The sequence below is a fragment of the Bremia lactucae genome, linkage group LG6 (genome assembly GCF_004359215.1).
Source record: "Bremia lactucae strain SF5 linkage group LG6, whole genome shotgun sequence".
In the NCBI taxonomy this organism is placed as follows: domain Eukaryota; phylum Oomycota; class Peronosporomycetes; order Peronosporales; family Peronosporaceae; genus Bremia; species Bremia lactucae.
The window spans coordinates 6500194-6512847 of NC_090615.1; the positions used below are offsets into that span (position 1 = coordinate 6500194).

The 12654-nt window shown below is 48.7% G+C and overlaps 4 protein-coding genes across 4 annotated transcripts; 3 read left to right on the forward strand and 1 right to left on the reverse strand.

Moving 5' to 3' along the window:
* Positions 1-100: 100 nt before the first annotated feature.
* CCR75_007665 (uncharacterized protein) lies at positions 101-2228 on the forward strand (the record flags this gene model as incomplete). The annotated part of the gene is made up of 3 exons (XM_067965723.1): positions 101-672; positions 730-847; positions 872-2228. The coding sequence occupies exons 1-3, from the start codon at positions 471-473 to the stop codon at positions 2226-2228; spliced, it is 1677 nt and encodes a 558-aa protein (XP_067817937.1). The 5' UTR covers positions 101-470.
* Positions 2229-2317: 89 nt separating this feature from the next.
* Positions 2318-4093, forward strand: CCR75_007666 (uncharacterized protein; the record flags this gene model as incomplete). The annotated part of the gene is made up of 3 exons (XM_067965724.1): positions 2318-3180; positions 3240-3353; positions 3422-4093. 3 exons carry the CDS (start codon positions 2318-2320, stop codon positions 3987-3989), a joined length of 1545 nt encoding a protein of 514 aa, XP_067817934.1. The 3' UTR covers positions 3990-4093.
* Positions 4094-4531: 438 nt separating this feature from the next.
* Positions 4532-5479, forward strand: CCR75_007667 (uncharacterized protein; the record flags this gene model as incomplete). Its single annotated transcript, XM_067965725.1, has 1 exon — positions 4532-5479. The coding sequence occupies one exon, from the start codon at positions 4532-4534 to the stop codon at positions 5477-5479; it is 948 nt and encodes a 315-aa protein (XP_067817935.1).
* Positions 5480-11751: 6272 nt separating this feature from the next.
* Positions 11752-12045, reverse strand: CCR75_007668 (uncharacterized protein; the record flags this gene model as incomplete). The annotated part of the gene is made up of 1 exon (XM_067965726.1): positions 11752-12045. The coding sequence occupies one exon, from the start codon at positions 12043-12045 to the stop codon at positions 11752-11754; it is 294 nt and encodes a 97-aa protein (XP_067817928.1).
* Positions 12046-12654: the final 609 nt, after the last annotated feature.

A 12654-nucleotide genomic window follows, 5' to 3' on the forward strand; every position in this document is an offset into this window, starting at 1 on the left:
AGAGAAGACTTCATCTGTAGGTACTAGTGTACGTGAAGTGACGTGAGGCACTTGCACTGAGGCAGTGCAAAGTGGACTTGTACTGAAGCAGTACAGTCGGCAGTGCCTCGTTACATTATTCGGACACCCCGTTACAGCTCATTCTTTTTTGAAGCTTACCATGCATCTCTCTTACGTGCTTGTGTATGTTGCCATCTAGAACATTCATTGCGGCTTCCAGATCCCTCGCCCGCTGCTACGCCGTGCTTTAATGGATCGTGCATACGAAACAATTGAAACAATACTTTTGCTCTTGGATCTAATTATTAAGAATAATTAAACGATTTTACTCATCTGGCAGTAGAATTTAATACAGTCTCCGCACAGTGTCAGTATTGGTTTTTAGAGTATTCATGGAGAGAGAGAAAGATTTTCAGCTTGAATTTTACGTCTGTGATTGGTCGAACAATCACTGATCCACGTGTACGGTCATGGCGCATTCAAAGACTACGACGTCGAAGACCAAGCGCGCAACGCGAATTGACAAGGATGTGAAGACGACACTCCTGCACAGCCGCGTGCTTTCCTTCCTATATGATTTAATGTGGAGTTACCGTTATTTTCCGCAGCTGGCTTGCTGTCTGCTACTCGTCGAAGCGTGCGTTGGCTACATTATCATTCAAAAAGTACCCTGTACGTTTGGATCCCGATGTATACAATAATTCAGTTGAATTAAGACGTAATATGCAGATACAGAGATTGACTGGTCCTCATATATGCAGCAAGTCGAGCTATTTAAGGCCGGAGAGCGCGACTACCTTAAAATCCGTGGCGATACGGGTCCTCTCGTTTACCCCGCAGGATTTCTGTACGTGTTTTCCTTCTTACACAGTATGACGGATGAAGGCCAGAATATTAGACGTGCGCAATATATTTTCTTGGGCTTCTACCTCATCACGATTGCTACAGTTCTCGCAATTTACTATCGCGCTCGAGTTTTGCCACCCTGGGCCACCGTATTTTTGTGCATTTCGAAACGGTTGCACTCGATCTTTCTCTTGCGCATGTTTAATGATGGCGTGGCAATGATGCTGCTCTTCCTTGCCGTGTACTTGTTTGCTCGCCAACGCTGGCGTTGGGGCTGTGTGTGTTTCAGTCTTGCCGTGTCCATCAAGATGAACGTGTTACTTTTCGCGCCGGCACTCTTTTTTCTATTACTTCAGTCATGTGGTCCACTACGTACGGCCTGGTACATATTTATTTGCGCTGCGATCCAAGTGGTGTTGGCGTACCCTTTCCTCAAAAACAGCTGGTGGAATTATTGTACCAAAGCGTTTGAGCTCAGTCGAGTTTTTACATATCATTGGACGGTTAATTGGAAATTTCTGGATGAAGAAACATTTGTTTCGGGCGGGTTTGCAATTTTGTTGCTCCTGAGCCATCTGCTTTTTATGATGCTCTTTCTTGACAAACATTTCAATATTATTGGTACGATTCGTGCTGTGATGATGAAGCCATTTGCAATCTACGAGCCATTTCCGATCCAAAGTGAAATTATCGTGACTTCCTTGTTTATAATGAATTTTACGGGCATTGTGTTCTCGCGAACATTGCACTACCAGTTCTATTCGTGGTATTACCCAACTTTGCCGTATCTCTTATGGTGCTCGGATGTACCGCTATTGCTCAAGATGGCAGCGTTGCTGAACAATGAATACGCCTTCAATACATTTCCAGCGACCACAATGAGCTCATTGATGCTTCAGCTTACGAATTCCTTCTTATTAGTGACAATATTCTTAAACCAGAAAAACAATTCGTTTGTACCGTACCTCGATGCCGAGGCTCGCACGAACCTCATTGCGTTTGTGAACGAAGAGTGCTTTGATGGAGCTCGGCAGCTAGCTCTGTATTATGGTAGTGTGAATGAAGAGTTGGCCGAAGGTGCGGTCGTATCATCCATAGATGAGCGCGAAATCGTGCTGTCACTGCCCAAGATGAAGCTGACACTCGCCGTGGGGTTTGGCAGTAGTGGCCCGGTAACAGGTGAAGGTTATGGCCGTCAGGTGCTTAAGGAAATGATGAAAGAAGCGGGTGAGGGCATCACGGCCGGTGATACAATGGGCAAGCTCATTAAGCGCGAGTACATGAAAGATAAGGGACTCAAGAACTTGATTGATTCGCTTGATGAGAAGCCAGATGGCAAGAAATCGCTTCGGCAACGGAAGTCGGAGGCGACGAATGTCTAGAATTAAATACCCTTTTAAATACACTTTGACGTGGTGCAATATATAACCTGTTTAAAAATTAATATATTCAAAATTGCTGGTCTTGCAGCATGACAGTGGCCTTGGCCTTCGAGAGCGACGATGGCTCGCGTGCCATCGCGGCGCAGGTGCATGTAGAGGATAGCGACGGAGTGCGCCAAGATCAATGCGATATTTCCATTTATTATGACATTGCGCGCACAGTAGATCAGATTCGATGGGGTGGATATACAAAAATTGCACTGCAGTTTCCGGATTCGCTCTTGCCAGACGCGCCAGAGGTGCAGCAGGAACTTAAGAACGAGCTTTTAGGCCAATACGAGCGTGTGTTTGTATTAGGTGACACGTCGTATGGAAGCTGCTGTGTGGATGAGGTTGCAGCGCAGCACCTTCTGGCCGACTGCATTGTGCATTATGGACGCTCCTGTTTGAGTGCGACGACGAAAATTCCAGTTATTTATGTGTTTGGGAATGCATCGATTGATATTGATGACTGTGTTCAAAAGTTGTGCGAAGAAATTGGTGGCGTCGATGCGACAAAGACCCTGGTGTTGCTGTATGAACCTCGGTATCATCATGCCAGCAGCGTAGTCTTTCAGGGTTTAAAAGACACGTTTTCAGACCGAGAGCTACTGCTCGGACAAATGAAAACTTTTTATGACCCAAAAGACGAGCGACAGGATGCTAGCTTGAATAAAGAGGGTGAAGGCTCTACGACAACTGTGTTGAGTATTGGTGGGCAGGAGATTGTAGCAGAAGCTGCGAGTATTACAATCACCCCGGAGACGTTTACGCTTTTGTACATTGGAGCAGAATCGGCGCATCTTGATTGCATTTTAATGCGCTACAGCGCTGTAGACTGCTTCTCCTATAATCCCGAGATGAATTGTACGCGGAAAGAGGGAGTCAGTGTTAATCGGTTGCTCATGCGACGGTGCGTTATTTCACTCTAGTTAGAAAGCTTCATATTGCTAAACGTTGCTTCATTTGTAGCTTCTATCTTGTCCAGCAAGCCAAAGAAGCTCAGGTCTTTGGTATTCTCATGGGTACACTCGGTGTCAACAGGTATCTTGACGTAGTGCATGGCCTCCAGAACTTGATCAAAAAGTATATTTCATTTTATTTGTTTTTGAGGATTTGTTGCAAAATTGACACTTGGTATTATTTTATGGCAGGAGTGGACGCAAGTCGTATTTATTCGTTGTAGGGAAGGTTAATGTAGCGAAATTGGCCAACTTTGCTGAAATCGATGCGTTCGTACTCGTAGCCTGTCAACAGAATACTTTGATGGACAGTAAGGACTTCTACAAGCCAATTGTGACACCATACGAGGTTCAAATTGCTCTGTCGCCTTCCGAGGAGTGGAATGGACAATACAAGACGGACTTTAGTGAGTTGATCCCCATGCTAGATCAGGGTTTCCAATGCGCGGACAAGGAGGAACGGGACAAGCCATTTTTCTCGCTAGTCTCTGGAACCTATAAGACTTCTTCGTTTTCGAACGTCGCCGAGCGCAAAGATACGACGCATGCGCTTACTGCATCTGAGGAGGCCGCTGCGTCTAGTGCATTGCAGCTCAAGAATGAGCGTGCCGAGCTTACCACATACCACAACGTGGCGGCGGCGTTTCTTGCAACGAGGGAGTACCAAGGATTAGAGCCACGGATTGGCAAAACACCTGCACACGCTGCAGTGGAGGGAAGCACTGGCATTGCGCGGGGATATACCCACGAAACCGAATAGCCCTTGGACTCTGCATATAAGTTTAAAATAAGTTATTAGAGTGCTGATCCGTTTTTTCTTGTCACTTTGAAAAATATATTTGCAGAGCTAGAACAACGGCAATCCGTAATGAAGCCTTTTAGTCGAATGCTAAATGCTCTTTTTTCTAATCAGGAAAGCATGGAATTTATAAAGCCTACGACATATAGTACGCTAGAACTGACACCCTGCTCCAAAATGTTTGCTAATATTGAACATCTGAAAATCTTATCACAGAAGATGCTCTACGTACATAAAGCTTGTTTTTGTAGCGCTCTTTTCCCATCGCTCATTTCTCAATATTACCGCCAATGCCAGCAGGTACTGCCACGATCACGATCATGTGGTGTTTGTTTTTTCTATTGAGCGTCGCTTCATGCGTCAAGCATGGACCAAGGGACGCTACCGCAGTAAATCCTCAAAACCGTCGACACTTGAGCATGACCAATAACTCAAAATTGGTTCACGAATCAGATTCCAGTGAGGAGAGGGTACTGCCCGTTCATCGGCCCTTTTCAAACAGTATGGAGGATTCTCTCAAAACAACTGTTGCAGCCATTTTGAAACAAGTTGATTTTGCCAATCCACACAAAACTTTACCATTTAAGGATTATTTCCTCACTCAATACAGAGCTGATCCAAAATTTCGACATCAGTCTCTTAATCAACTATACGAAGTGCTTAAGATGAAATTGGGCCCTAATTATCTCCTGATGGCAGGTTTGCATTTCTTCAATAGCGATAAGAATTTCTCCAAGCAATTCGGCAAGTTTCTGTCGCATTTCTGGACGGAAGAAAATTATGAGAATCTAAAATTAAGCTTTGTTCATCTCAATAACATGCTCGCTAAAGATGACGGGTCGTTTGCTACTCATCCGCTCAAACCGATTGTAGAGAAGATTTTCGAGTCAAGTGCCAAGAAGGAATTGGATACTTTCGAGCTTAACTATGTATTTAAACCGTCAACGGAGAGAACGAGTGATGAAAAACAGACCGACGCGATATTGAAGTCGCTAAGGAACTCAAAGTATTTCAGAAATGCTTTTCTGAACGCTAAGCTCCACCAACGTGCCGTTGAGACACCATCAACTGATCCAATGCTTCGGATGTGGGTTGCTGTCGTGTGGGCGCACTCAAGAAAAAAAACTCTTAATGACAAGTCTTTTTCCAAGTTCTTTACCGGAGTGACTGGTCTGACTGATAAAGTGCTCAATGAGAAAAAGCTATTTTCGAAGCACGAGTTTTCTGAGGATAAATATAAGATATATCTGGAGGAAGATATTTTTACGCTAGCTGAGAAGGATGAGGAAACGATTGTGCGTTTGCTACCAATCGATCTAGCCAAAATACTTTATGGAGAGATGGGCGATGACTGGGTGAGTAAGTACCTCGTTGCCGCGCGTATAAATGTTGGTCCCGAATTCTACAAGAAATTCAAAGAGATACTTGAGCTCATCGACGACAATATTTGATGATTGGTATGACTCCAAATAGGCGCATTTTCTATCTGTTAACTTTGTGAATCGCACATTAATAGATTAACACTTGCCATGTTTTCCGATGTTAACAAAGACAGTACTCAATCCACACGTCAATCTTTGCCACGGTTGTCGTAATTCTCATGGAAATCATTCGAAATTCGAATGACAGAGACTTCTAGTCGCCACTAGTTTCAAGTTTTAGGACCCTACTGCATCGAAGACGCTGACATGACACCAATGACCGCTTCAAGCGAACCTGGAGCATAGGCCATGGAGGAAAAGCGACGTAAACAGCAAAACATTTGTCTGTTCACTCATTATTTTATCATCATCGCCCACCTTAAGTGTATCGAGTATCCATCCAACTTCTTAACTATCAGTCGATTGCAAACATCCGGTACTGTTGATTCTACGAGGCACAGACGACAACGACTTGCGGCAGCAATTCATGGAGCTAGCTCACCGAAAATATCAGATCTAGTGCTTCCCACTTTTTTCATCCTGTCGCTCTTTTGTCGAACCTGAAGCAGAGAGAGAGGTTCAGAGAGTCTATTTACTTAGTGTTTCTAAGTACAAGACCTCTGGAATGTCCTGAGCCAGGATATGAGCGCCGGTGTACCCGGTGGCTGATCGTGACCGATCCCCTGAAATAACGGGGACCCTCTAGGTTGTCGAATAAGCAGTTCAATACACGCATTGAGAGTCGCCCCTCGAATGGCTGTAGCTGCTGCTCGATGTTCTCGTTTCGCAACGGCCTGTAACTGTCGTATACACGCTTCCCATTGTTGCTCTGTGCCGTTGTGACAGTGTTGATCCGCTCCGCGAAACACTACTGCATTCCTGTCCGTCCATAATCGGGTGTGGCAAATCGTTGTGAGGATTGTCCATATCCGCTGCCATTCTCGAGCTCGGCTCCGGGGGCATCATCGTCAAATCGGTCGACTAAAATAGCTTTCCGGTATCGAGGTATCGCGGTAGCCCGCCGGTTGGCGCACGCTGCCATAAAGTGCCTCGTTCTCTGACGTGTCGCCATTTCCCCTGTCCAATGGCTTACGACTTTGTCCCAAAGGGCTTGCGCACAATAGCAATCCCAAAAAATGTGCCGCAGTGTCTCTGGACTTGCCGCGCATCAAGTCGTCCTCTGGCAACAATTATTGCTCTCTCGTCCAAGGTAGAAAAGGTTTAGTTGGCCGGTTGCGAGTCTATAGCTCGTCCAGACCTGATAGGGTGTTAACCCATTGCCATGGTCCCAGATCTGATGTGGGGTTTGCTGTAATGCTGCTCGCTGCCACTCGTCCTTTGTAGATTTGCACTCCAGTCGGTCCACGAATCGCTGCAATGGCTGCGCTAAGGCTCGTTTGGTGATAGTGAAGGCCTGGAGACCTATAGCTTTCGATAGACGGTGCATCGCCGTGTCTGCCGGAGCACTCCACGGAAATCGATGCAGCTGTGGATGGGCCGCGAACACTACTCCAATAGTGCCGATCCTCGTGCTGATTTGCCGGGCCTGCGGTAGTTGTGCCGTTTTTAATTCCGGGATGCGACCCTCGAGAAACCAGCGTAGTCCATCTTCACCCTGTTTTAATGTCACAATACGTGTGGCTGCTGCACCTTGTGACCGACCCTCGATGCAGCCGTTTCCCCGAAGGAGCCAGCAGAACGAATCGGTAAATGGCGACTCGTGAAGCAGCTGTATAGACGGAGCAGCTGTCATGTCCCCTCCAATGCTAATATCCGGTGAGGATAATAATATAGACGTTGCCCACCGTTGAAGTGTCTTTGCCGAATGTCGCCCAGGTTGGTTTGCCCGTACAGGAAGTCGGAAAACAAATTCCCTCGGTCCAGTCCGACGCACGTGCAAGTCGGCCAGAGAGCATGAGGCTATTCTGTTATACTTGCGGTGCTTCAGCGTGCCTCCATGCTCGTCCAGGAACCATGGATTATCGTTCCAATCGAAAGTGGCCCAAAAACTTGTGATCTCCGCAGGCCAAATATTGGTGTCATCTCCACGGGGCGGGTACGCCTGATAATACGAGAGGACCCAATCATCATCCTCCCACCAACTACTGACCCCCTGGAGCATCGCGCTACAATGCTCGGAGACCCGTGATCGGACTCCTTCCAACTGAACAGCAGAAGGAGCCAACCATTCCCCTAGCGCTTGTAGGAGCGTGTATCCAGGTGAATGGTCCGTCTGACGGCGTGCACGCCCCGAATCTGGCGTCTTTGGAGTCACCCTGGTCGCTTGTAAAGTCGGTAGGTCCCGATATGCCCACGTGCGCCATGCTCCGAAATACCGATCCTCTTTTTGCGTTAGCCACACCACTGCATGCTTTAGTCTTTGTGTCTTGATCGCTACCGTAATGGAAACGAGTCCAACTCCACCTGCCTTCTTTGGCGTCACTAGAATACCCGGATTGACTTTGTGCCGACACCGCTCTGTCGATGTAGCGTGCGCCCAGAGAAATTGCTTGTAAAGGTTGGATAGCTCGACTTCGGCCCATCGTGGAAGATCAAATGCAATCGCCGTGAACAGAATCGACGGTAGAACGATAGAGTTCAAAATGAGTACCCGATTTTCCACGCTAGTAGCCACTTTAGTTGCGGTCAGGAGTCGCCGCTGGATCTTGCGAATACGCTGGGCCCAATTTTTGTTAGTCAACTCCCCGGTTCCCACTTCGTACCCAAGATATCTGGTCGTGTCTGCGGGAGATACAATGTCGATTCCGTGCCAAGTGGCCAAAGAAACCGCCGTGTTGAGGAAGATTACTTTACTCTTGGCCGATTGGACGTGTAGGCCAGAAAGTCGCCCAAACTGTCTGACGAGCCTGAGAGCGTGTGGTATCTGCTGTGCTTTTTCCAAAAACAGAGTAGAGTCGTCCACAAACGCTGAGAATAGATGTCGCCGCTGTTGCTGCCGAGGAACACGTAGCCCCATTAGCTGTCCATCCTGTCTTAGGGCAATACCAAGGACTTCCACTACTACCAAGAATAATAGGGGTGCCAGCGGACACCCTTGACGTATACCAGAGACTACCGGTATCGCCTTGGATTGTTGTCCATTCACCACAAAACAGGCTACCGTGCCTCGATGTAGACGCGTCACTAGGTCCACGAAACGTTCGTCAAAACCAAATCGACGTAAAGCCTCCGATATAAACTCTCTGTCGACGGTGTCGTAAGCCTTTTTAAAATCCAAGAGCAGAATACATCTGCTGTTGTTTGCGTCCAGTTCCTCCTCCGCCCGAGCTGTAGTTAACTGGGCCAACATCATCATGACAGTTTTTTGCATACGGCGTCCGTGTACAAACCCTTGTTGGGAGTCACTGATGACCCGCTGTAGAACCCTTTGTACTCGGGTGGCAAGTACTTTAGCGAAGAGCTTGTAACTCGTCTGCAGTAACGAGATCGGGCGATAATCCATTGCGTCAGTCGAGTCGCCTTTTTTCCGCAGCGGTATAACGAGAGCTTCAACAAAAGAATGTGGCATCTCCGCCCCTTGGAGAATTTGATTGCATATCGTTTCCAGTGCTGGAACCATAAAAGCCGCTGAGTCCTTGTAAAAGTCATTATTTAGCCCATCTTGACCTGCCGCCTTGTGTCTTTCAAGCGCCGCGACGGCTAACAAAATTTCATCCACAGATATTGGCTGTAGAAGAAGAGCGTTGTCTTGGTTTTGCAGTCTCTGCCCGGTCGGGATACATACAAATTCACCGAATTTAGTGGGGAGGTCATCCAGCTCCACTGTTCGATGAATCGTGCACAGAACTGGAGACCATTCCACAGCAAACATATCCGCTATGGTCATGTCTCTCCGGAACGCCGCTCCGTGTCGCTGGGTGATATTTGTGACATGCTGATCACTCTCCCAATCGGATACACTTTTATACGCCCACCGCAACCGCGCCGTAGAGCGTGCAAGCTGGTCGCCCAGCCGTATCAGATGTGCCTCCCGCATTTCTTCCATATTGGCTGAAATCCATTGCCGACGCGTCAGTAATTGTGCCCTATTTCTTCGACGTATCTTCTCAATGACGCGCTTACGTCGTTGTTTTTCGCGTTTGGTTATACGTTGGATACTCTTTACGCCTTCGGCCACATCTGCGTCCCATGTGTGAACTGTTGTTCCGTGCCCGACCTCCATATTCGCTAACTCATGGTGTAGGTCCGCTAGCACTCGGTCGGGCTTGTTCGTCTTGATAGGATAAGTGACTTTAAACTGATTCGGCGGCCTTTGCGGCGCTACGGTGTCCCTCAGATGCAGTTCCACCTCCTGGTGATCGGAAAAGAGAGGTGGCGAGCGAACGGATACCCAGACGACGAGGGGTGCCCAATCTTCGGGAACGTAAAACCGATCAATACGACTTGCCCGTTCGCGTTCCCAATAAGTGAAGTGATCCGTTAGGTCGTCTTCCCCTTCGTCATCTGCATGGTCGCGCAGCATGCGCGCATCCGTCATCTGCGTATTCAGAAGCAACTTTGTGAGGGCAGGACTCTGGGTCTGACTCGGGTCTGCTTGCCTCCCGCCGCCCCATCCTGTCCAGGTGAGGACTCTGTACGCAATTAAAGTCCCCTAACAAGACGCTGTCAGTATTATGAAGGTCCCATGAACTCAGCCCGTTGAAGAACAGCTCCCTTTCTCCTCGCAGGGAAGGCGCATATATGTTTAACACGCCAATCTCGCCCATCCGTATTCCGATCGTGCGCGTATCCCACCGATGTGCCCCCCATGCTGATGCCGTATTCGCCGACGCAGGTGTTAGAAGGATAGCAACCCCACCGGACGAGGATGACCCCGTACTCCAGTAAAACATGACAGGGTGATCTCGATCGCGCTCTTTCCCCCAGAGACGCCTCCTCTCTGCTGCCAACGCTCTTGCCTCGTTGACCGTGTCCACATGCATCTCTTGTATGCACCAAGCCAATGGTCGCCGACTCACCGGGGTTCGTCTCCAGGCCTCCATCCATTGATGTCGCGTCTTAGCTTTGAAACCTAAAACATTTTGTGTTACCAGTTTTCTGTCCATTTGCAAGCCGGTAGATAAGTCGGTGGCCCTGTCGTGTGATGACCCCTCCAGAAGTCGTAGCCGTCCGTACGCATCCGCCGTGGATATCGGAGATCCGTAATAGAGCGGGCCCATAGTCACATCTATAGTGCCCTTAGTACAGAACGAGGCTGCTTGCCTTATTATGCTGGAGTTCAGATAAAAAAAAACTACGAAGAGCCTCCCACTCGACTGGTTTGTTCTTGGAATAATAGGCGCGTTTGTACCGGTCATTTGAGACCAGTAACCTAAGGTGCAGCCGCAGTTTTTCCGGCGTGTGTGGTGGTGTGGGTTTTCCTTCGGTAAGCGCGGAGATTTCACAGTCATATAAGAGAGAGCACACAATATGGTGACCCAGTCCCTTGCGCCGCCGGGGAGCACACAATTTGAGCATATCGTCGCCCGCGTACTTCTGAGACCGCAAATGATTCCAGTCGTCCGCGTTATCCACCAAAGGAGCCAGTACCTTGTTTGTGTATTGCTGATCCACCGGTCCAGCCATTCGTGTGTACTTTTGTCCGTCGTCCTGTCCCTGTATCTCTGAAGGCCCGCCGCGAGACATTCACGTCTACCATCTATGGTCCATTGAACGAACACGGAATCATCGAGAGTCAAAAGTAACTGTTCTGGAAATGCAAAGCGTTTGACATGCCACATCAGAATATCCGGCGCAAGCTGTACGATCCGTTGCCATTCCACGGTGGTACTCCATGCCGCGGGGAAAGGAACATGTGTCCCTGAAGACGATTCCGACTGCAATAACTCCCACGCAGAGGCCCAATCCTCCTTGTCAATACGTTCGTCGTCTGGCTCACTAGAGGGAAGCCGAGGAACCTCGTCATTTCGGCCTTTTTTTAGAACCACTTGCGCCTGCGAGTTTTGATCTGTCTGTCCTTCGTCGCCCATAGCTGTCGATGAATGAGAAAATCCGCGTTTACGCGCCGTGGATGACTGATTCCTTGTGTCCAAAGAAGTCTCCGTGAGCAGTAACGTTGAATCCCCCGCCAGTCCAAATACTGCGAGTGCGGTGCATTGGCTAGTCGTGATCGGTGGATGCGTCGCGTCCACTATGCTATCCTCGGGCGGAGCTGGATAGAGGCCGCCAGCGATAGTCAAAGAGTCTGATGTATTCGACTCGGCGAGTAATAAACCGTCTGCCCGCGGAGACGAGGTGGTTCTGGTCGTATTTGATTGACGGAGCCCCCTGAGCTGCAGCTGTTAGGAGTTCAAGTTCGTAGGGGATAGATGGTACTCCTTTAATATCCCCTGTTCCGTGGCAGCTGTCGCGTCCTCTCTTAACACAGTCGCTAGGCGCTGTTGATCTGCCAGGGATCGTGATAAAGCAGTCTGAGTAAGCAGGGTGTGAAGCTCGTCATGGCGCGTAGGGTCACGCGATGTCAAAAGCAGATAGATCTCGTGTTTCAGCTCGAGATGGACTGTCTCCGAATCTAGTAGCCCCCAGATGGCATTGATCCGGTCGGTTCCTGACGCCGCGACATCGGCAGCGACCATACTGCTGTCGGCAGCAATTATTGTACAACACTGCGCCGTAGAATCCGGTGATCCCGCCGTTATGTGTGCTGGCCATTTAGTCTCGAGTCCTTCCTGATCATCGCTGGTATCCCCATCGCCTTCAAGATCTGGCAACCCCCCAGTCCTGCTAGAGTGTATAAAGGCTGAGTAGTGCTGTCCTCAATAGCGTAGTATAAGGGGTGGTGTGCTTGGGTGTTCGATCTTTTTCGCGATGATTTCGTCCATACACTCAGCCACAGTCAAATTATATTCCGCCGACGTCCCGACCACTCGCCGCTGACGAGTAATGGTCCTCGGTGTGTATTTTCGACATACCCAGTCACTATTGTCACCCGTTATGTGCTGTATCACATAAATGTCGCGCTGTAGAAAGTTCGCGGCCATGCCTAAGGTGTCGCTGCCGCCCCAGGTGTCAGGTGTGACAACTATGTCCGGTTTTGAAGAACTCGCGGCGTAGTCATCGAGAAACCATCGCATTTGGTTGGCCGATTCCGAGCGGGTAATTGTAGGCCAGCCACGATGGACGTTGTGTAGCGCTTGAACCCGATGATCGTGAGCAAACTGATCTTCCAAATGAAGAAGTCCAGA